The sequence below is a fragment of the Pimephales promelas genome, chromosome 24 (genome assembly GCF_988280905.1).
Source record: "Pimephales promelas chromosome 24, fPimPro1.hap1.1, whole genome shotgun sequence".
NCBI classification, from domain to species: Eukaryota; Metazoa; Chordata; class Actinopteri; order Cypriniformes; family Leuciscidae; genus Pimephales; species Pimephales promelas.
Genome location: NC_142792.1, coordinates 14,983,968 through 15,011,852, shown reverse-complemented (window position 1 = coordinate 15,011,852; position 27,885 = coordinate 14,983,968). Strand labels below are relative to the sequence as shown.

The 27,885-nt window shown below is 37.4% G+C and overlaps 3 protein-coding genes across 7 annotated transcripts; all 3 read right to left on the bottom strand.

The window, feature by feature from the left end:
• Positions 1 to 136: 136 nt before the first annotated feature.
• Positions 137 to 5,395, bottom strand: slc25a3a (solute carrier family 25 member 3a). The gene is made up of 8 exons (XM_039667582.2): positions 5,288 to 5,395; positions 5,023 to 5,168; positions 3,519 to 3,646; positions 3,258 to 3,437; positions 2,972 to 3,153; positions 1,717 to 1,889; positions 1,496 to 1,606; positions 137 to 503 (listed from the first exon to the last, which is right to left on the bottom strand). Exons 2-8 carry the CDS (start codon positions 5,150 to 5,152, stop codon positions 340 to 342), a joined length of 1,068 nt encoding a protein of 355 aa, XP_039523516.2. The 5' UTR covers positions 5,153 to 5,168; positions 5,288 to 5,395; the 3' UTR covers positions 137 to 339.
• A 372-nt stretch (positions 5,396 to 5,767) lies between these two features.
• On the bottom strand, positions 5,768 to 20,379 carry tmpoa (thymopoietin a). 3 transcript variants are annotated; one of them, XM_039668435.2, is made up of 14 exons: positions 20,073 to 20,379; positions 15,014 to 15,131; positions 13,380 to 13,529; positions 13,155 to 13,297; positions 11,895 to 11,996; positions 11,618 to 11,686; positions 10,672 to 10,809; positions 9,299 to 9,433; positions 9,111 to 9,203; positions 8,953 to 9,012; positions 8,682 to 8,870; positions 8,288 to 8,413; positions 7,942 to 8,045; positions 5,768 to 7,093 (listed from the first exon to the last, which is right to left on the bottom strand). In XM_039668435.2, exons 1-14 carry the CDS (start codon positions 20,307 to 20,309, stop codon positions 6,751 to 6,753), a joined length of 2,007 nt encoding a protein of 668 aa, XP_039524369.2. In that variant the 5' UTR covers positions 20,310 to 20,379; the 3' UTR covers positions 5,768 to 6,750. The 3 variants fall into 3 exon arrangements, with proteins under 3 accessions (XP_039524369.2, XP_088982845.1, XP_088982846.1); XM_089126719.1 differs by lacking the exon at positions 9,299 to 9,433 and having other exon boundaries at positions 20,073 to 20,378; XM_089126720.1 differs by lacking the exons at positions 8,288 to 8,413; positions 8,682 to 8,870; positions 8,953 to 9,012; ... (3 more) ...; positions 11,618 to 11,686; positions 11,895 to 11,996 and having other exon boundaries at positions 20,073 to 20,373.
• A 303-nt stretch (positions 20,380 to 20,682) lies between these two features.
• On the bottom strand, positions 20,683 to 27,218 carry strap (serine/threonine kinase receptor associated protein). 3 transcript variants are annotated; one of them, XM_039668432.2, is made up of 11 exons: positions 27,183 to 27,218; positions 26,791 to 26,826; positions 25,606 to 25,730; positions 25,327 to 25,462; positions 25,152 to 25,233; positions 24,583 to 24,655; positions 24,360 to 24,459; positions 24,072 to 24,209; positions 23,814 to 23,950; positions 23,151 to 23,300; positions 20,683 to 21,360 (listed from the first exon to the last, which is right to left on the bottom strand). In XM_039668432.2, the coding sequence occupies exons 3-11, from the start codon at positions 25,715 to 25,717 to the stop codon at positions 21,299 to 21,301; spliced, it is 990 nt and encodes a 329-aa protein (XP_039524366.1). In that variant the 5' UTR covers positions 25,718 to 25,730; positions 26,791 to 26,826; positions 27,183 to 27,218; the 3' UTR covers positions 20,683 to 21,298. The 3 variants fall into 3 exon arrangements, with proteins under 3 accessions (XP_039524366.1, XP_039524367.1, XP_039524365.1); XM_039668433.2 differs by lacking the exon at positions 27,183 to 27,218 and adding an exon at positions 27,071 to 27,137 and having other exon boundaries at positions 26,791 to 26,829; XM_039668431.2 differs by lacking the exons at positions 26,791 to 26,826; positions 27,183 to 27,218 and adding an exon at positions 25,918 to 26,120.
• Between the last annotated feature and the right edge of the window lie 667 nt (positions 27,219 to 27,885).

Sequence of the window (27,885 nt, the reverse complement as noted above, 5' to 3'; positions counted from 1 at the left end):
TTAAAAATTCTAGATATAAAGACAAAACACTTTTAATACACACCAATAACGACCAAAATTCCAAAGTATTCAGTGACCTAATGAGAGAAAAAAGGTTTTAAAAAGCACAAAAGTCAAATAAAAATCAACAGATGTTAGATGTGTGATTGATTTTACTCTAATATTCGTACAGACATACAGTGACACTGGAGAAACCCAGTGTCGTATGATCCTTTAATAGTGCTTTCAGCGCTGATAAACACACCAGGAACTGTGGCGTTTATTGCAAGGGGTGAATGTGGAAAAAAAAAATCTTTGTATTTGTGAAGTTACTCAGGATAAAGTTGATAAAGGAGGAGTCTAGTAGTCCAGGAGACCCATCTTCCTCTTAAGGGACTCGGGCATCTCAGGGGGTGGCGGACGGGGCAGACGGAAGTACACCTTCACGGAGTCATAGATGAACCACTGTAGGGCGGTCAGCGTGCCAATCATAATGATTCGAGCAACAAGACCCTTCCACACACCTGTGGGAGAAAGAGAAGCCATATGACATGCTAATATCAAATCAACTGAGATAAAAGAGCAAAATAAAAATTGTTCATTATGGTTTTTCCATATGAAACTGATGTTTTCTAGTGGGAATAAATCCAGGTACAACAGCAGCCTCTTTTGGTAATAATGAGTATTACATCCCTTTGCAACTTAAAGGGATAGTTCACTTTGAAATTAATTTTTGATATGTTTTAGCTTGCCTCAAGGGCATCCAAGATTTAGGTGTCTTTGTTTCCACAGTATTTTTAGTTTTGATATTTTTCGGTCAAACCGTTCTTGTCTATCAGTCATATAATGGAGGTCTATGGGGTCCACCTCAAAGAGCATGCACAGAGAAGTCCAAATTAAACATGATTTAATGACTCGTAAATGTAAGTGCACATTGATGGCCTAAGACACGAAACAAGCGGTTTGTGTGAGAAAATGAACAGTATTTATTTTGTTTTTTCCTCTTGTAACCACAGCCACGTCCAAGTGATCTGAAGGCGTGGGTGCTTTGTGTCTGTGGTTACAAGAGGTAAAAACTATATAAATACTGTTCATTTTCTCACACAAACTGCTTGTTTCGTGTCTTAGGCCATCAATGTGTACTTACATTTACGAGTCATTAAATCATGTTTAATTATGACTTCTCTGTGCATGCTCTTTGAGGTGGACCCCATAGACCTCCATTATATGACTGATAGATAAGAATGGTTTGACCTAAAAATATCAAAATTGACTGTGGAAACAAACACACCTACATCTTGAATGTCCTTGAGGTAAGCTAAAACATATCAAAAATTAATTTCAAAGTGAACTATCCCTTTAACAACGCTTTAATGTCTAAAATAATAGCAATTCAAATCAATATTTCATGTCCATGAATTTATCTACTGGTCTTGCTGGTCATTATGGCAAGATTAACTCCTCATGTTTTCTTTGTGATCCACTGCTGTTGACTGGTATGTGTGCTGTGACTCACCTACAGGTCCCAGTCTTTTCAACACCTCAACAGCTGAACTGCCTTTCTCTTTGTTTAGTACAGACACCACAGAGTCCGCGGGATGGGACACAATAGCACAGAACACGCCAGCTGAGGGGAGACACACAGCAAAGCTTTCATGTATCTGTATCTATATGCAAAGTTGAGCCAGCACTCTTAACAAAGTTTATAAACTTGTATCTAAGGGCCCGAGCACTTACCAATATAACCAGCAACAAAGGTCACCACCAGCTGCTCAGCTTTGGAGCATTCACTGCGGGGTTTTGGTACTATGTGTTTGTACAGCATCTCCACGGTTCGTTCGAAACAGGCAAACTTCATCATGGTGTAGGGGATCTGCCTCATCCATAAGGGAAAAACACCTTTATAGAACCTGCACAGATGACAATAACAACAATCAGTTCTCCAGCACACAATATAGGTCTTCTGAAGGGCCTTCTGAAGGGCCTAAAAAATCTAATTATCAAGTAGGGCATAATATATAGACAAACTCCATTGTAACTTTTAATTTAATTAATATATACATATTAGGGCTGTCAAACGAGTAATCGCGATTAATCACATCCAAAATAAAAGTTTGTGTTTACATAATATATGTGGGTGCACTGTGTATAATCATTATATATATATATATATATATATATATATATATATATATATATATATATATATAAATACACACACATGCTTGTGTATATTTAAAAAATATTTTCAAGTATATACTGTATATAGATTTATATATAATTTATATTATATAAATATAAATATTTTATATATAAATAATATTTTTTTCTTAAATATACATGCATGTGTGTGTATTTATATATACAAATTAATTATACACAGTGCACCCACATATATTATGTAAACACAAACTTTTATTTTGGATAATATATGTATTATTTTATAGAAATTATGGTTATCATCATTTACTAAACTAAAACTATTAAAACATTGTTCACTGAAATAAAATAAAATCTTGTGTGACTAAAATGATAAACAGCAAACAAATGAAAAATATGACAAACTGAAAAAATAAACCCAAATAGCAATATTTAAATAAATGCACAACAAAAGGCATAACAAAATGTAACATCATAAGAAAGCCTATTAAAAATATGAATAACACTAAAATAAAACTAATAGGAATAAATGGTGCAAAATTTAGAGGAGAATACTTTGAATACTAAAATATACAGTAGGTGCTACATGAAAATATAGGTGTCTAGTACACTGAAACAATTTTTACTCAAATAATGACAAAGAATCAGCATTAAATTAGGCATGAAATAGTATTTTCTAGCAAAAGATACTCCAAAAAATCCCATCAAAATAAAAATAAAAAATATTAAAGAATAAATATTACTATATATACATTATAGTACAAATCCAGTTTATTTTGACACAAGTGTGACCTTTAAGTGAGAAAGAGCAGAGAGTTAAGGATCTACTCACGCGTTTAGCCCCTCTTCAGCATACATTTTGGGGGCGCACTGCCTCAGGGTGTTAGCGTAGCCGGGCTGTGTCTGGATGCGCACTTTGCACGCTTCCATTGGAGCCAGTGCAATATCGGCGAAAAACTCCGCGCTGGCTGATGCCGCCAGATATACGGACGTCCTCCACAAATAAGCATTCTCCTGTTTACCAGACCAAACCAAACGGCAGCAGTTAGCTCTAGATCTATCTAGCACAGATATATTCAAATAACTGTTTTGAATGTGTATCCCACATGTAGACTTACCTCTCCAAGCATGTCATTGTACAGAGACTTAAAGACTTCATAGAACCCAAACTTGCAAAGGCCTTGCATGGAATAACCAATGAATGTTGGAGCCCATCCTTTGCCCAGCCCTCTCACGCCATCCTCTCTCAAAGTGACTGAGAAGCCATTGAAGATGGACTTGTACTTACCCGGGTCCACCTGTTTGACAACAGGAATTATGCATTAGCGAATGTCTGCCTGGTAAGTTGGTAACTTGTTTAGTGTTTAATGTTAAATGACCTGTATGCGGCATTTAATGAGGTCGAGGGGCACGACTGCAGTGTGTGTGAGGCCACAGCTCAAAACACCACCGAAACCGCAGAGGGCGTAAAATTTATTTGACCCATATTCACAGCTCACCTCTGCATCTGAGGGAGGAAAACACTCGTCATTTGACATCACGACAATTCCCTTTAAATTTGATCACAAATATCAATACTGTGTGTGTAATACAGAATGGAAAATCATAAGTCACACTTCTTTTGAAGAAAAATAAAGCTTCTTTTGGCACCTATGGTTCCATGAAGAACATTTAACATCCATGGAAACTTTAAACTTCACAAAAGATGAATATAGTGGAAAAATATTCATAGTAAGATTGTTAAAATGTTGACATATGTTATGAATATGAAGGAAGTTTTATGTCATTAAGTGTCATTCGCTCAGTTCTGACATTTTTAATGCAAGTATTACATTGTTTGAGATGTCTTTGTTATGACACCTTGACATAAACCAATACATCATAACCTGTCAGTGTCTTTGTCATGACAACTTGACATTACTAAGACAACACAACCTGTCATAAACATGACAGATTAATTATAAAACTTAAGAAACCACTTAGCTTTATTGGTTAACATTACATTAAACCGTCAGGTGGTTGGTTTTGACATCGGCTGTCATGAAGCCATTCTAATTTTTTAATGTCAAATTCAATGTGTACGACTGTAGTTGAGGTCACGAAAAATATTCATGACACAGTTATAAGGGCCTCATGACAGCCAATGTCAAAGCCAACCACATGACAGTTTAACTTCATTTTATTTCAAGTTGTCATGACAAAGACACTGACAGGTTATGATGTTGTGGTTTATGTCAAAATGTCATAAAGACATCTTAAACAATGTCATATTTGCATTCAAAATGTCACAATTGAGCGAAAGCCACCTAATGACAGTTGTCATAAACTTACTTTGAAAAACTTTCCCCAATGAACATTGTTGCAGCAGATAACAGTATAAAAACTGGGAAAAAGAGCCTGTTTGTCACAAAACTATTGCATGACTGCCAGAGACTTGGAATAGAATTCACAAATCGTTTTGACTACAATAAACAATGAATTTGCATGCTTTTTGTCCTCATTCATTGTAATTGCATTGAAGAAAACAACCAGATTCAGCACATTATTCAAAATGTCTCCCATTATGGAGGATGGAACGGGTATTTGGTGATATAACTTTCATTTTGGGTTAACTTTCCTTTTAACAGTCTTGAGAAAAAGTGCCTTAGCAGGCAATCATGACAATTAAGTCTATTAGCCAGACGTGTAATCCTTGTGGAGGAAGTTAATTCTTTAAGAATGGAATGACAAGCACTTTAAAAAATAGCATAGTGTAATTTCACTGAGCTTTAACATTACATCCATGAATAAATAAATAAATAAATAAAATCTTGGACATAAAGCCTATTCAATACGTCCAATTCTGTTTGCGACTTCAGAAGATAAAGAACAATAACTTCTTACCATTATGAGATGCTGCAGCAAGTTTGCGTTTTATCTGCCGGCTCTCGTGTAGCTGATCTGGTTTAATGGAGAAAAGAGGAGTCTGGAAAGGATTCGACCGTGCCAACTGTGTTAAGGTGGTTGGGTACATTTTCACCAGGGCTTTACTGGCAAAATCATAACAAAAAGTTAGGGTTTTGTTGTTACATACATTCCTGAGGAACAGTATTTATCTCTCATTCAAATATTTCAGAAAATTCACGTTAAAGAGAAACGGTACACTCACTTGTCGGTTGTAAGGAAACGACGCCTCCTGGGTGCATCAGCGGCAGGATGTCAGATGACCTCAGACTAAATCCCCCTGACCTTCTGTGACGTCACTACAGAGACTTGCTATTGGAAAGAGCTATGATGGTATTATTGGCCACATTAGCGTTCATTCAAACAAACAGACAAAACCAAAACAGCTAGTGTATCAAGTTATGGGTGTAAATATGAATCCAACTAAATTTGTTACTGTTTAGTTGAGACCCACTGCAAACTTGAGCTCATGGTGTGAGCTTATTACACACAGGAGTGCGTAGTGTAAGGCGATTAAACTATTCTATTCCTGGACCAGAGCAAAGAGCCTTGAATCCTTATCCTTACCTATTCAAGATCAAAGTGAGGTCAGAATTTCCAGTTCGTCTGCGAGGAACCCTACAGACAACATTTAGTAGAGGGAATGTCATAATTTAGGTCAAACATTTAGACACACACAAAAAAATGAGGTAAAAGGCTTTATTAAACCACACTCTGTCATTTACATAAAAAGTATCTGAACCCTCCCAGGTTTATCCCACAAATCTGCAGCACCTTATAATGTAAAATAAATACAGAATCAGGCTATTAAATCAGTTTTTAAAGCAGAGTAAACGGCTAAATAATGGGCAGTTTACACACTGTCCAATTCGACCAATGTAATACATAAAGTATCAGGTTCTTGCGTTTATTAACACAAATTTGTTTCCAAAGACATACTTTTAAAAAAAGTTGATTAAATTGACAATTTATAATGTATATATTCCAAATTTCAGTGTATATAATCGAAATTTTAGCAAACAAATGTAAGCTTTTTAGATGCAAACCCTTTCAGTTGGTGTTATTAGTTAATTGCTGAAATGTTACGCTTTATAAAACCACCTGCAAGATCCTGAAATAACAAAAATGAAATGATGAAAACTATAATAAAATAGTGAAATGACCTTATCTTCCAGAATACATTGCAAAACAGTTTATTGAAAAATATTTGTATTCCGACAACATGTACATAAATACTACATCAACGTTAAGATGAATGCGGCACCTTTAAAGCGCTAGATGTGAAAATAAATGCAAAAATATTGTCACAAGTAGACGCTAAATGTAGTTCACAAACAAAACAAGTGTATTTAGCCAACTCCTTCAGCATTTCCGACTTAAGGACGACACTATCGTTAATAAAAAAAACAAAACAAAGAAAAACACACAAACATACAAAGGCAAAAAACGTGATTTTTAAAATTAAAACCAGGATTCATTCCTCTAAACCAGTTTATCTCAAAGAGGGTATGATAGCAGAGAAAAAAAAAAAAAAAGCAAAATCGGTGAGTTTCTGTCTTTGTATGAATATATAAAGATCTCAGTTAAAAGTCCACGACTGCAGAATCAAAGGGAGGTACTGGCTGAGTATGATAAAGAGGGCAAAGACTTGGGTGAGCCGCATGACGTTCATTTGCTAGTGCCGTCAACGGCCCCGCTCTGCTTGAAGAGTCCAACCTCATTAGTTTCCATGGCCTGGTAGACGAAGAACAGGAATCCAGCGAGCACGCTCAGCAGCACAAGTTGTACCCACACAGGCAGGCTGCGCCGTGCTCTGGTCTTCACAGCAGGGGGCGCCGCAGGTCTGGAAGCTGCTAGAGGGATGGCGGACACGCGTGGAACTGATCGGGTCTCTTTGTAGGAGGAGGAGCTGGTTTCTCTGAACTCTGTGAGACGGAGACGGGATTCGTCCAGCCAGGTCTCATTCAGGGGCCGGCCAGCTGCTCCTCTGATTGGTCGGCGACAGGTGGCACTAGAAACACAATTGAAAAATATACTTAATTTGATATAGATTCTCTAAAAAAAAAAAGTATATCTTGTTTTAAAAAAAGGTTTACATGGGGAAAAAATGCTAAAATATTTATATATATATATATATTATATATATATATATTTTTTTTTGCAGTGCAGAATCCTTCACTATGTGAGACTTATGGGGTTTTTTTTGCGTGTAGACAATTTAAGACTTCCAAAATTGTATAGTTTTATGGGTTGATAACATGCATTTTGTTTAGATTTATTATTTAAAAATATCTTTTATGACTAGGTGAATTTGGCTTAGGTTAAATGTCATGAAATAAATGTTTATGGATTTAATAGGGCTGATTAATCGTTTGTATTCATACACAGTATTCACATTTTATATATAATTAATATTTTTTCTTAAATATACATGCATGTGTGTGTATTTATATATATATATATATATATATATATATACACACACAAAATAATTATACACAGTGCACCCACATATATTATGTAAACACAAACTTTTATTTTGGATGCGATTAATCGCGATTAATCGTTTGACAGCCCTAGATTTAATAATTGACCTTATTATATTATTAATAAACTCACATGTATTCATGTCTAAGGAGCAAGAAATGCTTAAATGTTATTTGATTTTGTATATGAGCAAATGATAACATAATTTTCATTTTTGGGTGAAGATCACTTTAAGAAACATTTTTGAAAAAAAAAAAAAAAAGAAGAAACGGGCAGTTAATTTAATGTCAATTTAATCCTTAAGAATGTTTCATGAATCCGGCCCCTGGTGTTTGTTCAGTGCGAATTCTTGAAACAACCTCCCCTCCATACCTGATTCCAGTGGGAGTGCTGAGGTTTTCATCAGGAAAGATCTCTTTTAGCAGATCTCTTTCTACCGTCCTCGGGGTCTGATCAATGGCTGACATCTTTTCCACCTGCGCACAAAGACAAAAACCACAATGATGTGAACACCGAGGCGGGAAATCGAACACCATAAATCCTTGCATGTGCAGCAATTTCTGAAGATCCATGTTTTCAGCTTTCACTTCAAAAACAAAAGAAAGAAAAACATTATACAACACCACAACCAGGTATGACCCGAGGTAAACAAGTGTGCCGTAAACGTGTCCAACTAAGTTTCCTCATCACCATTATCCACCAGAGCTCATGAAATTACCATCTCCTTCTTTGGTGTCTCCGTCTGGCTGCTATCAAGTCCTCGGACAGAAGTGATTTGGGAGAGGAAAGGCGTGATTTTGGACTGTCTTGTCTTGGGCAGGGTTTCTGGTGAGCCACAGCTCCCCTGATAAAACCAACAATGTAAATGATGGAACATTGTAACTAAAACCAAATACACTCTTAATAAAATAAAGGCTCCAAAAAGAACCATTTTGAGTTCTACAATGAATCTCTCGGTCAACAGTTTTTAAAAGAACCCCTTTTTCTTAGCGAGAAGAACATCTAAAGATCTCTTTTCCAGTATAAAGAAATGGAAAGGTTCCATGTCAAAGAAACTTTATTGTTAAGAGTGTACCATGTCATTAACAAATGAACAACAATTATCAGCAAACCTGGGAAAGGTCAAACGAGACACGAAGAGAGTCCTCTGGAGCCACACGGGAGTCCCTAAAAGAAAGCGGGTGTGATGGGAAAACCTTTGTTTGGCCATCGCAGTCAAGTCTCATGTCTGTCAAGGGTTTGTTCTGACTCAAATGAGGCCTTGAGTACTTCGATACAGAGACAGATTTGACTTCCTGTGCCTTCAGAAGAAAAAACTGTCATGAGCCACTAAAATGAATGTTTAATACATGTATAAACTATCCTTGCGTAGCGGAGATGTACCACAGGAGCTCGGCTCGCAGGTCTACAGCTCAGGATGTCCTGCATACCCTGGTCATCAACCTGAGATTACGAAAATTTTAATTAAGACACTTTACGTTGCATAAATGCCTTGATTTACAGGTTAAAGCATTAACTATAGATGGAAGTGTGTGCATCACCTCAACACAAGCAGTGTTAAGAAGGGAAACAAGCGGCTCTCGATTGGGCTGCCTAATCGGAGGGGAAGTGGTGTCAGGGGTATTCTCATCAAACTACAGAGAAACCACAAAAGACATTTGAGCGATGCATTAACAGGATTATACGTGATGCTCTCGTAGTCAAGATTTATGAAAGAGACAGTTGGCACCTTGTGAACTGGACTAACGTCATGTGAACTGGGTATGGTGGAGCGGTAAGAAGAGTTGTGATGTTTAGGGGATTCTGACCAGTCAGTCGCAGACATGGAGGACCGCGTCGAAGGTTTGGGTTCTTTTGGCAATGCCTTTAATATATGACATCATAAGAAACACTATGACTTTAGAATAAGATCTGCATCCTCATGGTTTATGTGGGAAGTTTCTTCAGGACCTACCAAAGGATAAACCCCAAAAACTCAAATCCTATGAGACATGCGATTTCCGAACAAACAGATGAAAAACAAATGAAAAAAAAAAAAGAAAAAAATATATCAAAATATACTACCTATGGTTCATTCTTACTGTGTGGTGCATTTCTGATGTCCCATTCACGTATTGCTTAATATACTGGATACAATTTTTTAAAAGTATTTTTACATACTTTTAAAAAGGCAGACATGATGGTGAATTTTAAATGATTTTCTTTGGCCATGTATATCGTTGTTGCAATTTTAGCAAAAAACTGTCAATTTAAAAATATTCTTATTATATTTAAATGACAACTCAAACAAATCGTGTTTTTTGGGAATTTGGTTTTAAATGAGAAATATAGGCCACAAAAGCCATGATCATCCAGGAAGTGACATCAATTTTAGGAAGATTCTGTGAGGTTTTATTTTTAAGTGTATTTATTAAGTTTAAATATTAAAATATTGATAATTATAATACAAATTAACATTACCTAATATTGACACCTCAGTCCTGGGCAATGGCTACTATTAGCTTCCTGATGGATTTTCAACATGGGGTAAATAATTAGCTTCTAATGGGCTATATGCACGCATAAGTTCCGCATTTGACATAAGGATGCTCGTCCATTTCCGGTTGTGTAGATTAAAGCGGAGGAAAACCAAGGAAAACGGGATTATGGCAGAGTCTTCAATATTTACTGTCCTCCCGTCTTTGAAACGAAACGTACATAGGTTTAGATGTAATTTTATATATAGTTATGTTTATTTAATATAATTTTAAAAAGAAGCATAAACACAACGAGGGGTGTCTGTTTTATCTGTTTTTGTGAATAACGTTTCATTAGTATAACCATGGAGTATAAAATTCAATATAAATTCTCGGTATTGCATTGGACTATTAATCAAATGTAACTACCTGAGGTTGCATGTTTCAGAAAATACACCCATAGAAATACTTAATGCAAAACAAGCAACAAGTTTAGAATGCTAAACTTCAAAAGACACTGCATGACAAGGATGACCCTAAAAACGCAACCATTTAGAAACATTAATAATTTCACAAAAAAACTTCAATAGTTATGTTTTGCATATAAAACTGAAGTCTCCAAAGAGGGTTTTAAGTAGAAAGACACCTTATCAGTGGTGGGAGCCTCGTTCAAATCAGGCCGAAACAAGCGGACTGGTGCGCTGCGTCGCTTCAGAGATTCAGTCTTAGACGAGAGCTGTGATGTCCTGTCTTTAAGCAATGGTCTCGGCTCTTTTCTTTCTGCCTTTAATAGGAGGATAGAAGCGTTTTTTTTTTTTAGGTCAGGCTAATAATTTGGACCAAGGATGGGACACTGCCCTGGAGTGTTTAGCACCAAACCTGATATAAAACACCTGTCTGTAGTAGAGCCAGACCGATATTAGGCATTTTCCAAACTATTGGTATCGGCAGTTATAATGGCTGATAAATGAATATTTCAAAAATAAAATAAAAACGGATAAAACACGCTTGAACCATGTCATGAGTGTTGGAGTTGTATAGTTTGTCCACCAGAGGGCATTCCTGTTGGCAACACTCGTTGAGTTGGTCACGATACATACATTTCTTGAATAACAATTAAAAGAACATCCCCATCAGTTCTCTTAACTCAAATAAGCCTGACAAAATTTGTGACTATCATGTCCAGTTTCAAATAAATAAATAAAATATCGGCTGATATATCGGAATTTTAAAACCCCAAAATATCGGTATCGGCCTTCAAAATCCTTTATCGGTCGGGCTCTAGTCTGTAGCGTTCTGGTAATCCCGAAGACATTAGGCGTCTTCGCCTAATCGGTCATCGGTGTTTGGCATCAAAGAACAGCAAGAGCGATACTAAACTATAAAGAGCCACCTGGTCTCGCTGTACTTTGATGTCATACACGATTAGTCTGCGCAGCGCTGCTTCAAGTCAAACACACCTATTGACTAGCTTGTTCAGGTGTTTGATTAGGGTTAAAACTATACTCTGCAGGACAGTGGCCCTCCAGGACCAAAGTTTCCCCATCCCTGACTTTGAACATTAGCGCTACACTAGTGTCACAGCCACCTACCACATGTCCTGTTCTTCTCCTGTCTTGCGAAACAGGGAAGTACTCTGCAGATGAGAGCTCAGAGTTTTCCTGAAAACACCAGACATTCACACAAACCTTGTTTACAATTGAGTCAAAGTACATTACGGCCTCGGTTAGTTCGTGAAACAAATATAAGGCTCAACCAAACACTGTTCACCCATGTGCAAACCAAAACACGCCTTGTGCGGATCCCAAAAGTTACCACACCCAGAAACCAGGTGATGTTTGTTAATAACAAAACCACAGATTGAGTTACGGTGTCGTCGCTGGCGGGAACCATCTGATCCAGCCTGTGAGAAGATCTCTTCGGCTTTCTCTTAACATTCAAAACCGGCCAATCGTCCTCCTGCTTATCCTCCTATACGTCACAAGCAAAAGATCCAGAACTTTCCATAGAGAAGCAAATGGCCTGAATCTGATCTTCACAGGTGGTGTGACAACATTTAAATGTGTGACCACCCGAAGTCAGTCAGATTTCTTCTACAGCAGGTGGTGCTGCTGAACTCTTAACAGATAATGGTGGGAAAATATGCAGGTGGGAACATCACATGGGAAAAGAACCGTTCATGTTAGAGACTAAAGAACTGATTCTTTAGACTAATGTGAGCTGCTTGTACTGCCTAAACAGCTTTTATGTGAGCAAAGTAGCAAGAAGTGTTTGAAGACAGTATCCTCCTGGCTAGTCGTTTACAAGTGACCTAAACAAAGATCTTCGAGTTTTCAGAGCTGTGAGACTGAGTAAAATCACAGGAATGAGATACCAAGTGTCTCCGAAGGAGAGGATGGAATTCAAAAATAAAAGAGGATTAAAGTCTAGACCAAGTCAAAGCTAAAGTAAAAAAAAAAAAGAAAGGAAAAAAAGCAAGGAATACAAGACAGTGGGGGTGCTAACTGTAATTGAAATAATGTGAACCATCATATCGTCAGCCTTTTGCTTAACTTGTGAAAGATGAGGCTGAAAACAACCACCATGGATGGATATTAAAGGGTCAGTTCACCCAAAAATTCTGTCAGTAATTACTCACCCTCATGGTCATCCAACCCGGTAAGACTTTTGTTCATATTCGGAACGCATAATTATGATATTTTTGATCAAATCTGAGAGTTGGATCACTCCTCCATAGGCTTCTATTGTAACTGAAACTTGCCAGCCCAGAAAGTAAAAACATCGTTAAAATAGTCCAAGTGACTACAGTGACTCAATCTTAAGTTTAACAAGCGACGAGAACACTTTGTGCAAAAAGAACAAAAAAAACGACGTCATTTAACTACTCGTTTTCTTCTATGTGGGCCTCAGATTGAGTTCACGTAGTGTAACAGTGCAGAGCTACCTCATAACGTAGGCGTGGTGATGGCCAATAGCGACTTTATGAATTTAAGACTTAGATTAGAGACTCTAATGGACCCGCAGAAACCCTATTTTTGTCCATTTCAAAATGAAATGTACTCTTTGTAATGGCAAAGTGACACATGATCCTTCAGAAATCAAAACATGAGCCAACATAATGCACCTCACCTTGTTAAGCTGACTACTGCGTGTCCTGCTGGTCACTGGCGTTTTCCCTCGGCTCCTGACTGGTCTCTCCACAACTGGGATGGGTTCGACCTCCACTTCCGGTTCAGGTTCGGGCAGAGACACAGGGCTTGGAGCTACGGTTTCTAACGAACAGAAAAGAGAGCATTTTGACGTATTCATTTCTATAAGAACATGGTTAAATAAAGGGATCTGTTTGTCTGTTACCTTCTTCCTTGTCGCTGTACTGGTCTGAGTCTGTGTTGCCATTCTGGCCGCCGTCTGTCTGGGATGTTTCTGAGAGAGGAGCCACAGCTTCAGGAGGACCCTGATCCAGCAGCTTCTGAAGCCTCTTCTCGTACACCTTACGAGTGGACGCTGATGTGAAGACATTGTTTGGTGTTTATGTCAAAGCAGTAGTAGGACAAACATCATAGCTGAAATATATCGTTTCATTTAGAGGTGGATTCAAATGGAAAAAAAAAAAGTTATAATATGGCCTTATTCGTAACAAGTCGTGAGAAAGGCTTTTCCAACATCCATTTAAGGACACTATTCAAGCCAGAATTGCAAAAACATGCAAAGCTGAATGCCTGGTGAAACTGCTGATTTACTGATAGCCTTGTACAACACCACGAGACAATTCGGATTATTCCAGAGAATAAAGACTTTGTTTAGTTGCTGAAAGACAAGACAAGATTTTTGCGCATATCGCATTTCATACATTTAATGGGCTTTTCATTATAAAATCTATTTCAGGGGGTATTTCAAATCCTCCATGTAACATGAAAAAAAAAAAGGTATTTCATGCTTTATGCATGGTATGTTTACATTTTCACTGTACTCTATCGCAAGATTTGCAACATTTATTTCTTTATGTATTTGCATATTATTAAATCCATCTTCAAATTTGGGCTAGTTATTGTTTAAATAAATCTAAAATAAAAAATTGTTATAATTTATTTTTCAAAAATACTTCCCTTGATCTGAGCAGTACAAGACTTGGCTACTTTTCCTAAGTTCGCCTCCTGAACACACACATTTTTTTTGTTGACTCAATTCTACAATGTTAAGTGGGTGAAAAAAAACCTTAATCTTGTATTTGGGTCAAAAATGGGCACCCATTGAAATGAATGGGAAAAACTATAATTTGGAGCATTCTGAAATAAGCCAAAATAAAACACCAGGTGACAGCAAAGTCACTTCATCTTTAGGTTTTCGCTCTAAGAACTTATTGGGATGATATTTTAATGTAGTTCAAAAAAACAAAAACAAAAAAAACATAAAAATAAGCATAATTTACATAGAAAATATGGTACTTTTTGAAGTAAATAAATTCAAAAATACCCCCAAAATAAAAAAACCCATCAAAAATGGATAGACAAAACTTTATCGAAGACAGTGATGTAACATTTATAATAAACAAAAATTAGGATCATACCACAGTCCTCTGTGCCCACATTTGTCCACGATTACAGGATTAAGGGCTATGAAGTGAATATGGTTAAATACAAACAACATATCCTATCACATAAATGCCCCATTTATTACAGGTGTTTTTACAGTTTCAAGGAATATGAAGTCAGTTCTCCTCAGATTCACACATTAGCTTTCTTCAAAAACATTGCCAAACAACTTTAATTGACTTAATTAATTAATATTCACTTTGAACCATATATGTATTTTAGTTTCAATTTGTGTATGTTGTGTTTTATGTCTTTAACAAATAGCTAGCACTTAGTTTGATATTTCGTTATCAAATACAATAAAGTGCCCAAATACTTTAAGGTAAACGTAAGACCCAAGAAGACGTACAATATAACTAAATATTTCCTCGAGTTTAAATCTCAAAAGCGGCTTACCAACAATAGGTCCAGCATTCAGGCCATACTTCAGCAACAGGTCTTTCAAACCCTCATCGCTCAATTCAGTGACATCAACATCCTCTGGACGAACTTTGTCCGTTTTTCTAGTGGCTTTCTGCGAAGCAAAGAGTCACATCATACATCATGCGGTTTATCGTTTTCAATTTAGTAGTCACAGTTTTCAGGAATGCACATTTATCTGTAATAAAACATGTTAAGATGACATTATACCGTAAAGTATTTGAACTTGAAGAACAGGTGTATAAATACACCTGACAGCTCTTAATTATAGTGTGGCATGCAAAACAAATAATAACAAAGGTTTCAGTTTACGTGGGTACTGGGAAACTAGTTAAGTACAAAACTTTTTGACGAATAAGGATTAGGCTACATGAGGCCAAAAATTTGGTTTAGAGGGATAGTTCCCCCAAAAATCAATTCTGTCATCGATCATTTACTCTCATTTACCCTCATACTGCTCCAAACCAAAAAAGACTTTAGTTCATCTTCGGAACACAAATGAAGATCAAAACTTTCAAAAACAAAACTACCACTTTGAGACTTCAAAAAGTTCATAATAAAGAGATCGTAAAACTAATCTATATGTTTAGTAGAGCCCGACCGATAAAGGATTTTGAAGGGCGATACGTTTTAAAATCCGATATTCCGATTATCCGATATATCGGCCGATATATATATTTTTTCAGAAACGCGGAAAAAAAAAAAACATTAAAAGATTTCCCTAACATTAGTTATTTAGGAGTTTTAATACAAATGCAGGATGTGTGGCGCCTTATAAATGCAGATACCGATAGTTTGGAAAATGCCTAAATTTTCTGAAGAGACACGATCGCTTCATATAATGAACATATTTAATTTAGGCTTTTATCTACATATAAACATTGATCAGGGAACATAAACAGAAGCTCAACCGAACCTGCTTGACGCACGACAACAAACCTCATTGGTTCTTTCTGAAGCTCAAAGATGCTGCGTAACACATGAGAATGAATCTAATTGGTTCTCGCACGTTGTCTCGCACATGCTTGAGCTTTGAGTTTACCAGAAGTTGATAAAGGTTTATTATATGCGAGTAAAGTTTATTGGCAAATTTTACAGGGCACACCATGTGTTGGTCGCAAGCTGCTGACCCCGTTTACACGAAGGGAAAACCTGCGGTTTGGCCACTCATTTACACGAAAACCCTGTTTTTAATCACAGAAACTGTTTTTTCTAAAAACTCCGGCCAAAGTGGAGATTTCTGAAAACGGCAGTTATGTGTTGTCGTGTCAACTGGGAGAAACTGCGTTTTAGGTTCTCTCTTGTCGATTCTGATTGGCTTGCATGGCTTTATCCTTCTTCCTACACTGCCGCCCATAGGTTTGGCATAGATATGATGCCGCTCGACGGCGTATTTATGCGGGTGTGCGCACGATGTTATTATTGAAAGCGGAGAGGGGGAAAATATTTGTTTCTCTAAATACCCAGCTTTGTGTAAACGTGGCCTCAGAAATATCTTGTCTGTTTTTACTGTTTTTTCAGCATTTTTGTCTTTCCTCATATTCGATTTTAACACAGTTTGTATTCATTAGGCAAGCTAAGATACTCAAGCTTATTTATATAGCGCATTTCACTTACGCCAATAATAACAATTCAGTTTCATTTTCCTCGGGCTAACTTTTACTATCATTGTCAATTGCTTTGAAATATCAGGAGAAATATGAGAACATTCATAGACAAGAGAGAAGGCTGCTAATTTTCTTAACAGATTTGAATGAAAGGTGTGGTGGCAAAAAAAAAAAAAAAAACATACCCGGTGTGTTATTTTTGGCAACAGGTCTCTAGCATTCTGCATGCTTCAAATTAGAGACAGAGATGAACCAAAAGAAAAAAAGCCACCATCACAGCTCTACTGCCTCAGACACTTCAACTAATTTAACAGATAATGTGAGGGCATTCTTTACATCCCCAAAGCCCATAATAACACACTATTACTACACCTCAAAACAGCTCAGAGGCAACTAGGTGAGTTTAAAAAGAAACGTGCCTGGTACGCGACGTTCATTTGGATAAACCAATAAGGTTAATGATTATAAAATAAATGTGCCACAGTGATAGTGCCATTATTCTGGAGGCATAAGTGCAAACTTTCAGACTGAGTGGGACAAAGCAAGAACAATGCAAATCCAGCCACATTCCCTGGAGTCGAGCCCTGCTCCACAAATGCAAGCATGTGACCGAGGAGAAATGGTGAAAACAGTGAAGTGGAGAAGGAGAGAATGTATTACGAGGGGCAGGAGGAGATCATGAAGGCGTATGAGCTTCAGAGAGGGGCCTTCACCAGGGCTGATCTGGAACACTGCCGACTCAAACTTTCAGAAATCGCAGCATTCCAGCAGGATGCAGGAAAAAAGAAAAGAAAAACCTTCCTCAGTCCACAGACAACACCCTCAAAACCTACAGTTTTCGAGAACGTCAGAGTCAGCATGTGCCTGTGAACAACATGGGTTTGAGCATTTTTTTTTTTTTTAGATTTCAATTAATATTGTGTAACAAAAACATTTTTAATTATTTTCTGACATTTTACGGTTCATGGTTTGAGAAGTTTTATGGGCCGTTGCAAAGCTGGTTATTCAATCTGGGAAGTGTCTTTCTACTGAACTGAAGCAATTCCAGATTGGGCAGTTCCTCGAAACGGTTCAACTGCAAAAAAGGTGTTTCCTGGAGGAAAAGATGTCCTAAAAACTTGCTCAAACAGAGCCGGGGAGCGAAGAAATGATGAACCAGTCTCATTGAGCAATCGAATAACATTGCACTATAGCACTCTTTATATCTAAATATAAAACTATGTGCGAGAAAGAGACCCGGCAATGCGAGAGAGAGAGTGTGAATCAAGTTTCAGTTTCAATTTATTTCCAAAAAGGCCACACTGCCTGTACAAACATTGGGATGTGCAATGTTTTTTAGACTGGTTATAGTCAGGTGAACAACACACAGTAGTGTTACGTCACCGTTCGTTCACTCCACTCAAGCCCGTGCCGATTCGCAACAGACAAGCCATTCTGGTGGAAAAGGGGTATGAGAGACCCATACTGTTAATGTCATCTCACTGGAAATTTGTAATAATGAGGCATGACGTTGCTGGAAACCCACAATTCTTTTCAAATGTGGCTTTCGCAGCACAGCTTGTAAACCAGTTTTATTGAAACAAAAAAAACATGACCAACTTTTGTCAAAAAACTCAATTCATTGAAGATTTAAACATCTATGGTCCACAATTTGTGTGTGTGTCATGCGTTTCTGAAAATTACTATCTGAGAGACAGCAACTTCAAAGAATGCAAAGCACTCACACATCTGGCAGCCGAAGCAAAAATTCCACTTCACAAGAAAGTATTTCCTCAATAAAGGGACCAAACCTACTATGAAAACAGCCCTTGTGCTGCTCTCGAGATATTACCTTCCTGCTCAATCTGACATTTTCAAAATGGGGTTTGAAGACCCCCAGGGGGGCACAAAGGAGTGCTAGAGGGTTTAATGTAGACTTGTTTAAAAATCAATAATATAAATACACAAACTTGCACAAAGTTTGAGAGTCAGCAGTAACTCCGATTACCCCTGATTTAAGCGATTTGTTTACCAACTTGGAATATTAGTTAAGTTCATCATACCTGATAATAAATATGGACTCTGCAAATGACAGGGAAACACCCGTAGAAGTAATATTTCACAATGACAGGCCGAACTAACTCATTCACTGGCTTTAACATCAAACATCTCTGCATAAAAGGAGTCTGTGAAGTTGTAGCTATGTGTGGAAGGAGGGTTGAGGTAATCGAGTTGGCTGAATAACCAGAACTAACTTGACACTATTATTCACATCTATGGTGTCTTACTCTTAATAATGGCAACAATAACTGGTAAGCAATAAAAGTGCACATTGTGGGTTAAATAGCAGTGGGTATTACAAATTATATATACCAGAGAAGTGGGGGGAAAACACTCCCACTTCTCAAAGAACCACCAGGTGTTTCATCACTGTAACATTTTTCAAGAATCCCAAAAACCACCAGCAACATTTTCACAGCAAGATCGTGTCCATTTTCTATCAAAACTACTAACGTTATGGGATGCTATTTTCCACATTATGAATCTTTACTGAAGTGTTAATTCAAGCTGGGATGTTTACTTTATGGGCACGCCTAAAACAGATGTGTAACTGAGATAACGTTAACATATAGAAGTGCAAGATTTTCAAGACGTTATAATTTCTGTAATTCGTTTTTTTATTTATGGATAGGGGCATGGATTTTAAAAACGTGAAAATAATCCATTGAATCTGACTGATACATTTAAGCGGGAAACTATCGCCCGGTAGTGAAGTGATAGGAAGTCCGAATCGATTCTTTCGAACAGCTAGTTTCAAAATCCGGTTTTAAAAATACTTCGTTAATAGAATTACGTGCCGACGTTCCAAATTACACGTTCTTTTCATTCAAATAAAGTGATAAACACGTCTTGCTAACATTTCGCGTTTTTATTTATTTTTAATGGCGTTTATTGTCATTCCACGACGTCTCAGTTCAGTTCAGATCATAATTTTAAAACATTCTCAACCCTCGGCTGAAAGTATCGCAAGTTTTAATAAAATGCTATTCATCATTTTTAAACCAACTATATTTAATGAGTGTGATAAAACTGATAAGTTACAGTCATTCCGTAACCACACCGTTCAGACCGGTTTTGTGATCCAACTCAAATGATTCACAGAAATGATCCAACTCAAAATATAACGATTCGCTCACGAATCGGACACCAATAGTAAAACTAAAAGTTCGCCATGCCGGGGTTTGTTTTCATTTGCATGTGCAAACATCACAGTTAGTTATGACATTTATTTTCTCTGATAATTCTAAACCCAACAAACACACTTTTAGAAAATGCACGACTTGATAGCATTAACAAACACCAATACCGCGACCTGCATCAGCTCAATTTGATTCATTTCACATGCAAAGCAAGTCAACAGCCAACAAAGCAAGCTTCTCCGAACCCACCCTGCCAGAGCGGCTCCTGTTGGAGATCACGGGGGCTGGAGGCAGATCCTCGTCGCTGGAAAAGACATCTGGAGAGCCGCTGCTCTTTTTGTTTTGCGCGGTCAGATACTTCAAGTACAGCTGCACGTACACATCCTTCCTCTGGTCGCCATTCGGCAAAGCCACGTTATGGGCCAACAGCGCACTTTTAAGCTTATCTTTAGTGAGCACAGACGGGTCTTCCAGAAATTCCGACATGTCTGTTGGCTTGAACAGGGCACTATCGCTGGCTGAGACTGATTTCTTTTATGGGATCAGTGACCATCTTAGGAGAGAGACCCCTATTGGATGCGTTCCGCAGAAAGAAGCGCTCTGATTGGTAGATAGATCATTTAAAATCACTGGCGTTTAAATAGACGAGTTGAACCACTTGTTAATAGGAGATTCACCTACTAACATACTAAAAATTGAATTAGCATGTAGAACAAATATAGCACACAAAGAAAAAGAACAAGATTGGGCTAGAAATTAAACTAGAAGCAGATGGGCAACAGAAGTGTGCAAAGTTAAATGTAAGACTGCTATAAGATCTAATTGAAACACACACACACACACACACTCAAAGATGATATAAGGTATGTCAACATTTTATTGGCCAAATGATGCAACTTATGTTGCAACCAAAGACAAATTTATTAATCAACTTAAGTCACTTGTAAGCTTTTCAAGTTTACATATTTCCCAGGCTCTCATGGAAAACATTTACAAGTTCACACTACTATTGGTAAACATTTGAAGAACGCGTTCCTCAGGAGCACTTCCGCTGAGAGATGTCATCAAACTGAACATTGAGCTCTTGCAATAACAAACAAAATGAATTGAAAGCACACTGTTGTAACAACAAAACAAAAAACTAAATCTTAACCAAAGTGATCACAGTGCTGCAGAAACCCACCACTTATGAAAGAGCTGACTGGTGTGTCATGGGTATCAAAGAAAGAGCAGGCAGCTGGAGGGTTAGCATTTGCACTAGCACGCTCAGCTCTACCGCTGTCTCCTGATGCTCATTTCCACAATGTGAATGTGCGAGTTGTTTCATCTCCACGCTCAAGTCATGCTCGGCAGTGCGGTCCGTCTCAAGTGAAGAAGGGTGGTGGCACAGCACTCTGCTGGGGTGTGGTTTCCTTGACCCATCCCGTCCCCTGACCTCTCCTCCTTTGCCTTGTTGTCTCCCTCTCTTTCCCAACTCAGGCCTTGATCTCAGCTGGAGGGCAGTACAGCACTTCAGAGTTCTCTGACGACAGCTCCTCTGAAAGGGACCGACAGCTTTTAGTGGAGGATAACGAATCTGACACAAATTAAGCCTACTCCTATAAAAAATGAGGTCACTTTACAGTAGGGTCAAATTTGATTAAAGTAGTTCTAAACAGCCAATATCCTAGTAATATGCATGCTAATAAGCAACTAGTTAATAGTGACAATTGGTCCAAAACTAATGTGTTACCAAAAATAAAGTGTAATTGTGAGTTTATAGAAAATGATGTGCAATTCGGACTTAATATAAGTCGCAATGACCTTTATTTAATTTATTTATTTTTATTCCATGCCGGAAACAAGCTCGTATATATACCTGGCCTTCGAATAGAAAAATTACTGACCACCAAATAATTCGACATGGAGTTATTTTTCAATGACACTGGAACCACAAAGAGCACGAGGCATTTTCGATTCATTCCGACTCATTGAGGTAGGATCATGCCAAGTGGAGCTGACAGAGCATTTCTTATGGCAAATGAGAGGCAATCGCTAAAGTGAAGCCAGTCATAAGCATTGCTGGATTTAGTGCTTATTTAGCATTGTTACATTTTCCCGTGAGAATACTTTAAGATTTTAGAAATAAAGTGCATCTTTTTTGATTCATGCATATCCACACACACATGCTAATTAGGGCAGCATATTTCAGTAGAAATCTAATTACGATTTGTTAGTTGGGCTGCACAATTTGGCCCAAAACAATTGTAAAATTGCAATACTAACATTTAAGGGTGTCCCAATTCAATATTAAAGCATCAAGCATTTTTGGGGGGTTGACAGAAAACCACAGAGAGCACTTAAAACAAAGGAGCAAAACTCTGTTCCCGGAGGGCCCCAGCCCTGCAGAGCATAGTTCCAACCCTGCAGTTTTCAAACAAGCCTTAAGAACTTGATTAGCTGGATCAAGTGAATTCAATTAGGGTTGAAACTAAACTCTGCAAAGGTGTGGCCCTCCAGAAACAGAGTTTTGAATCCCTGCTTAAAAAAATATATATTTGGCTGATAACAGCTGGTTTGTAAGAGAATCTCATAGGGGTGTAACGATACCCTCAGGTCACGATTCGATACATATCACGATACTGAACTCACGATACGATATTATTGCGATACTCCAAGACATATGACAAAAGGTTAAAAGGTTAAAAAAATGTACTGTTGATTAAAATATTAAATTTGATATTACAATGTGGGTTTTAATGAATAGGTTTTGGACAAGGACAATGGTGACACCAGAATAACAATATTCATGATTCTGAAGCTAAAAATCTGTCACTGACTAGATATATTTCAAATAATGTTGACCACTTTTTACAGGTAACATAATATATTTGGCATTATCAGGACCCATTGCACAAATAATCCCCCATTGCATTATTATACATTATATTCAAAGTTATATACAATAGTTTAATGTAGTAATGACTCTGAAAACTTGAATTTTTTTCTCACACAGTAATTTCTATTTTAGGGGAACTATCCACGAGACATATTGTCACTATCCACGATACGTATTGTTGCATTTTTGTATTGCGATATATTGTTACACCCCTAGAATCTCAAGTTCTCAACCGAGCTGCTCAGAGACACTGGATCATGAGATGCTCGCATGTAAAACAACACAGTGCTCTGCTTCACTCTGAAACATGCAGCACATGTTTAATATAAAATCGCTGTTAGTTGTATTTTCAGTTTTATTTTGATAGGTAGTGCAGCCTTTCATGCTAACTTTCTTGACTGTGTATTGAAACATTCAGGTAAATCTAGTCAATATCTATGTGAACTCACCAGGCAGGACACATTTCCACAGGCCGTATGTTTTCCCTACAGCCGTCTGCCACAGACGCAGAGTGCCGTCCTCTGAGCCACTGGCATACAGCTCTCCATCAGGGCTAAACCGCACAGTGTGTATGGGCCCGAAGTGACCCTTATATGACTCTGAAAAAGAGACAAATACATTTTATTGTCAAGCAAGAGCCAATATATGCAATATATACATATATATCACATTAATTTAAACTTAAAGCTACACTGTGTAACTCTTTTAGTTTGTTCTTAGCTAAAAACACTTAGCTCTTTCAAAAATATATGTGCTCATTAATGTATATTTACTTCGTTCAAGTAATAAAGTATTCTCGTGAGTGTATAATATGCCATTGAAAATACATATACGGGTAAGGGGTTCGCCATGTTGCCCCTCCATCTTGAAAGTACATTAGCCAAAGAGGGACATACCCGTTAATTCAAGCTTCGCCTTTCGCGTTTACGTTTGAGTTAACACTCATGGACGAGGTCGAACCGGAAGCCATGTTAATCTTGGACTACATTGGCCACCGTAGGAGTTAAAACGAAATCGGAATTGAGAGGAACAGAAACTAATATTCACCTTTTCACCGCTAGATGGGGGTAAAAATCACACAGTGTAGCTTTAATAAGCGCCTACGTTCCTACCCATTTCCTCTTTGGTGGTGTAGTCATATTTATAAAGCTTGAAGTCATCTCCTCCAGCTACAAAGAAGTCCTTTTCAGGATGCAGTGAGGCAGAGTGAATAGAAGCAGGGGCGTCCACAGTCTTAATCAGATCCAAACTGAAAGTAAAAAAAAACAGATTGACATTATCAGTTCTCCATACATTTTAAGGACGTGTTTTTTGTCCAACTCAGTCCTCAAGGTAATATTTGCATAATAGGACAACTTGTAAACGTCTACCTGTGGGCGTTGTAGAAGGCGATGGTTCTCCCATACGTGATGACGAGAATCTCCCCATCAGGAATGTACTCCATGCTGGTGACAGAGGCATCAAACGATAGAGTATGCACTGCCTCCTGTGTGTTCTTGTCCCAAAGTCTACAAATGAAAGACAACACAAACTCAGAATTATATATATATCATTCCCCCTAAGAAAGTTTGCATTTACTCGCAAAATATTTGGGTTCTATATATAATTTACGTACTGTACAGTTCAAATACTTGTCCATTACCATTATGGACACTCACCTGATAGTTTTGTCATCAGCAGCCGAGAGAATCTGTTGGTCATTGTTACACCACAGAGCTTTCTTTATGGCTGAGGTGTGGCCTGCAATCTCCTGGGGATCTGCATTACAAATGCCATATAGCCTTATGCGCTATTTCATCTAGTAGAATTTATGACAGGAATTGAATTTTGGAAATTGATTTGATATCAAAACAAATCATTTAAGTAAGTCACTCTTCATACCTGCTTCAGGTTTGCTGAGGTCATAGATGCGCAGTACTTTATCATTCCCTCCAGTCAGGAGAAAGTTACTGTCCTGTTGATTCAACATACACTGGTAAAAACTCTTCATTTAGCAAAATGCCAAACAGAAGGTTTGGAGACGTGAGATGACATTACTCAAACAGACGAGACATAATCAAAGTAGTGATGCATGCATAGTCTGGGTTATGGAGCTTCAGTTTTATTTTTGAAAAGAGCACATTTTCAGATGGACCACTATTTTTATTCTAGTAGATTTAAAATGATGAATGCAAGAAGTAAAATTAGTCAAAATGCATTTCACTTAATATTTTTAAGTCTCTTATGCTCACTAAGGCTGCATTTTTTTAATCAAAAATAGAATTTGACAATTTAAAATTACTTTGCTATTTGAATATACTTTAAGATGTAATTTAATCCAGTGATGGTAAAGCTGAATTTTCAGCAATCATTACTGCAGTTTTCAGTGTCAAATGATCCTTCAGAAATCATTCTAGTACGCAGATTTGGAGCTGTTGTTAACATCTGGCTGTGTCCATCATAAGTCTTACCTGTGTAAAGTTCACAGATTTCACAATGTGTTTGTGCGCCAGGGTGAGGACCTCATCTCCAGTGACAGCATCCCAAACCTTTCTGTCAGATTCAAATAAATAAATACAAAATGTAAAATAATATTTACCCAATATTATTTCACCCATATCACATTTTGTTACAGTTTGTACTTACGCTGTGAAATCTGCAGCGGCCGTAGCTGCTTTTGTAGCTTCTTTATTTAAGGTGGCACCCCAGACAGCACCTTTGTGACCCAAGAACGTCCCGATCCAGTCCCCTGTGTCTCCCTGGCGCAACATAGGTTTGCCATCTGCAATTTTTAAGTGACAAAACAAACTTTTAGACCTATCTGACAGTCATTTCACCTAAATGGTGACTCTTTATGTTCACTGCTCAGGAAAAAGATCCAGATTAGTCAAGGGTTGATTATAAGACTCAAGAATATATATATACCTTTACAAGCACTAATAAGGAAATATCCATAAGGAGTTATTCCACTGAACGCCAGATCCACAACAGGTCTGGTATGGCCAGAACAGGTGAGAGGAGTCTGTCTCATAGCCATACTTACAGGATACCTAAAAAAAAATAAAAAAAAAATAGACAAAACCCAGATATGCAGTTTTACTCAAACACTGCCACACGTTTATAAAAAAAATCAATAAAATGCGTAAACAAACATACAAAACAACGTAGTGAATAGAACAGATGTGCTGGCTAACTCTAGCTCGGCTAGCGAGGAATTCACTCCTTAAGTTACGTTACCTTGCAAAGACAACAAAACAACGAAACACTCCAGTACTTTGTGACCAGATTCCGTGTCGTGGAGGATTGTGGAGCTCACAGCTGCACTCCCAGCAACAGTGCTGTGCCACCAGCAACACGAGGTGTGTGTGAATGTGTGTGATAGCTAAAATAGAGCCCTCGCTAACGCTACAGGAAAATAATGGAAGTGTGAAAACTAGACATCATTTCCGGCCCTTTTCATGTCACGTGACGCACTGCGTCGCTTCGAGAAGCTCTTGTACACTAGGAGCTTATTATTATTATTATTATTACATGTAAAGTGTTTGCTAACACGTAATGTAATGGTGTATGTTTATGGTGTAATATAAAATATTTTGCGGTAGGTCTGTAATATGAAAATATTTTTCAGTATTATGAGATACGAACTCCAAATTACGAGAAACGTATCATTATGAGATCAATAAATTAATTTTATCAATATTTTGATAATTTTATCACATTTTACTCAGATAAAATGCTAAAAATCAATCCATCAAGTCACCGTTTGAGCCACGGAGCGCCCCCTGTAGGTAAGACAATCCATTCAAGATAAAATAACTGCGCTACTAGGTTTTTGTTTTGTTTTGTTTTTATATATACAGTGTGGTCACGACATCTACACCTGGACAGATTGCGGAGAGAAATGCTTTGCATACAGACATCCAGATGGAAACAATGCGTCCGAGGCGAGCCTCACTGTTTTAAATGTGCGATGTTACCTCCAGTGATAAAAATGTACGTATGTCGTGATGTCATGATGGTCATGGGACCAAAGACTGTAAAAAAATCATAGACAGTAAAAAATACATACACATACTTCACTCAAAAATGAAAATTCTTTCATTTACTCACCTTCAAGTTGTTAAAACCTGTATGAATTTCTTTCTTCTGCTGAACACAAAAGAAGATATTTTGAGTAACGTTAGCTAGTAAATTATATAATTTTTGGCTTAAAACGTTATCCCCGTAAGCCTGGGGAGAAATTTCTGGAAAGATATGCTATAGATGGATGGATAGATTTATTTGTTGTTTAACTACTTTGACAGAAAAGAAACGCATATTTATTAAATTTACATCAACCTGAAATATTCAAAAACATTCTTGTGATTGCCATCAATCAAAGGTTGCTTACACAATTTTATCACTCTAAAAATCTTGCTAAAAGCCATTTAGGATGAACATCTACAGTAAGCACACATTTTCATGGCTGGAAAACAGAAGAGCAAACAAGGACGCCTCTCTACCTGCGCATTATCTTAGTGACAAAGTAATGCTGAAAGCTACAGATGCAAAGCAGTGTGAGTCATATAGTACCAGCATGCACCGCGACAGTCTCCTAACACACAGAGGTGGGTGGGAGATCATCAGATACTTCGAGAAGTCAGAATCATTCTAGCGAATCGGTTCAATCGCACAATTCACTTTGATGAACCGATTCAAAATCCGATTCACTGATTTGTGCTCCAGTAAAATATTTCGTGTTTATATTTCCGGTGTATAGTTGTGTGTTATTTATGATTAGTGATCGAAAGGATGTAAATTCATTAATGAAAATTCTGTCATTTACTCACCCATGTTGTTTCAAACCTGCATACCGCCGGTAATTGTTTCTTCACACACATATAACACAATATTTTTCAGCAACACAGTATACAAAACTTCAATTAATAACATTAACAAATTTAAAATTTTATTCAAAAACACTATAGTACATCATGGATCAATTTTTAAAATAATTTTGTAATATTTATTATGTATTTTTTATTTGCAGAACACTAAAATCCCCATTCATTTAGGCTATTCATTGGATCTTTTTTGAGAACATTTCCCCCTGTGTTAAATACAATAATAACAACAACAAAGGTTTTAGACCTACATGTTTTGAACAGTATAACACATCAAGTAAATGACCTCTTCACATTTAGAGAATCGGTTCAGTTGAATCGT

Bases quoted from the DNA above. Each gene is read 5' to 3' on its own strand.
- slc25a3a (XM_039667582.2), bottom strand. From the start codon at position 5,152: ATGTACCCAACCACCTTAACACAGTTGGCACGGTCGAATCCTTTCCAG. The intron at 3,647-5,022 runs GTAAGAAGTTAT...TTCCTCCCTCAG, and splicing joins TGCTGCAGCATCTCATAATG to ATGCAGAGGTGAGCTGTGAA. The intron at 3,154-3,257 runs GTAAGTCTACAT...TCTGGTAAACAG, and splicing joins ACAATGACATGCTTGGAGAG to GAGAATGCTTATTTGTGGAG.
- tmpoa (XM_039668435.2), bottom strand. From the start codon at position 20,309: ATGTCGGAATTTCTGGAAGACCCGTCTGTGCTCACTAAAGATAAGCTT. The intron at 9,204-9,298 runs GTGCCAACTGTC...GTTTCTCTGTAG, and splicing joins ACGTTAGTCCAGTTCACAAG to TTTGATGAGAATACCCCTGA. The intron at 8,046-8,287 runs GTAATTTCATGA...CTTTGTGCGCAG, and splicing joins AGACACCAAAGAAGGAGATG to GTGGAAAAGATGTCAGCCAT.
- strap (XM_039668432.2), bottom strand. From the start codon at position 25,717: ATGGCTATGAGACAGACTCCTCTCACCTGTTCTGGCCATACCAGACCT. The intron at 25,463-25,605 runs GTATATATATAT...TAAAAATTGCAG, and splicing joins CCTTATTAGTGCTTGTAAAG to ATGGCAAACCTATGTTGCGC. The intron at 24,460-24,582 runs GTATGAAGAGTG...TTTGTAATGCAG, and splicing joins CCTCAGCAAACCTGAAGCAG to ATCCCCAGGAGATTGCAGGC.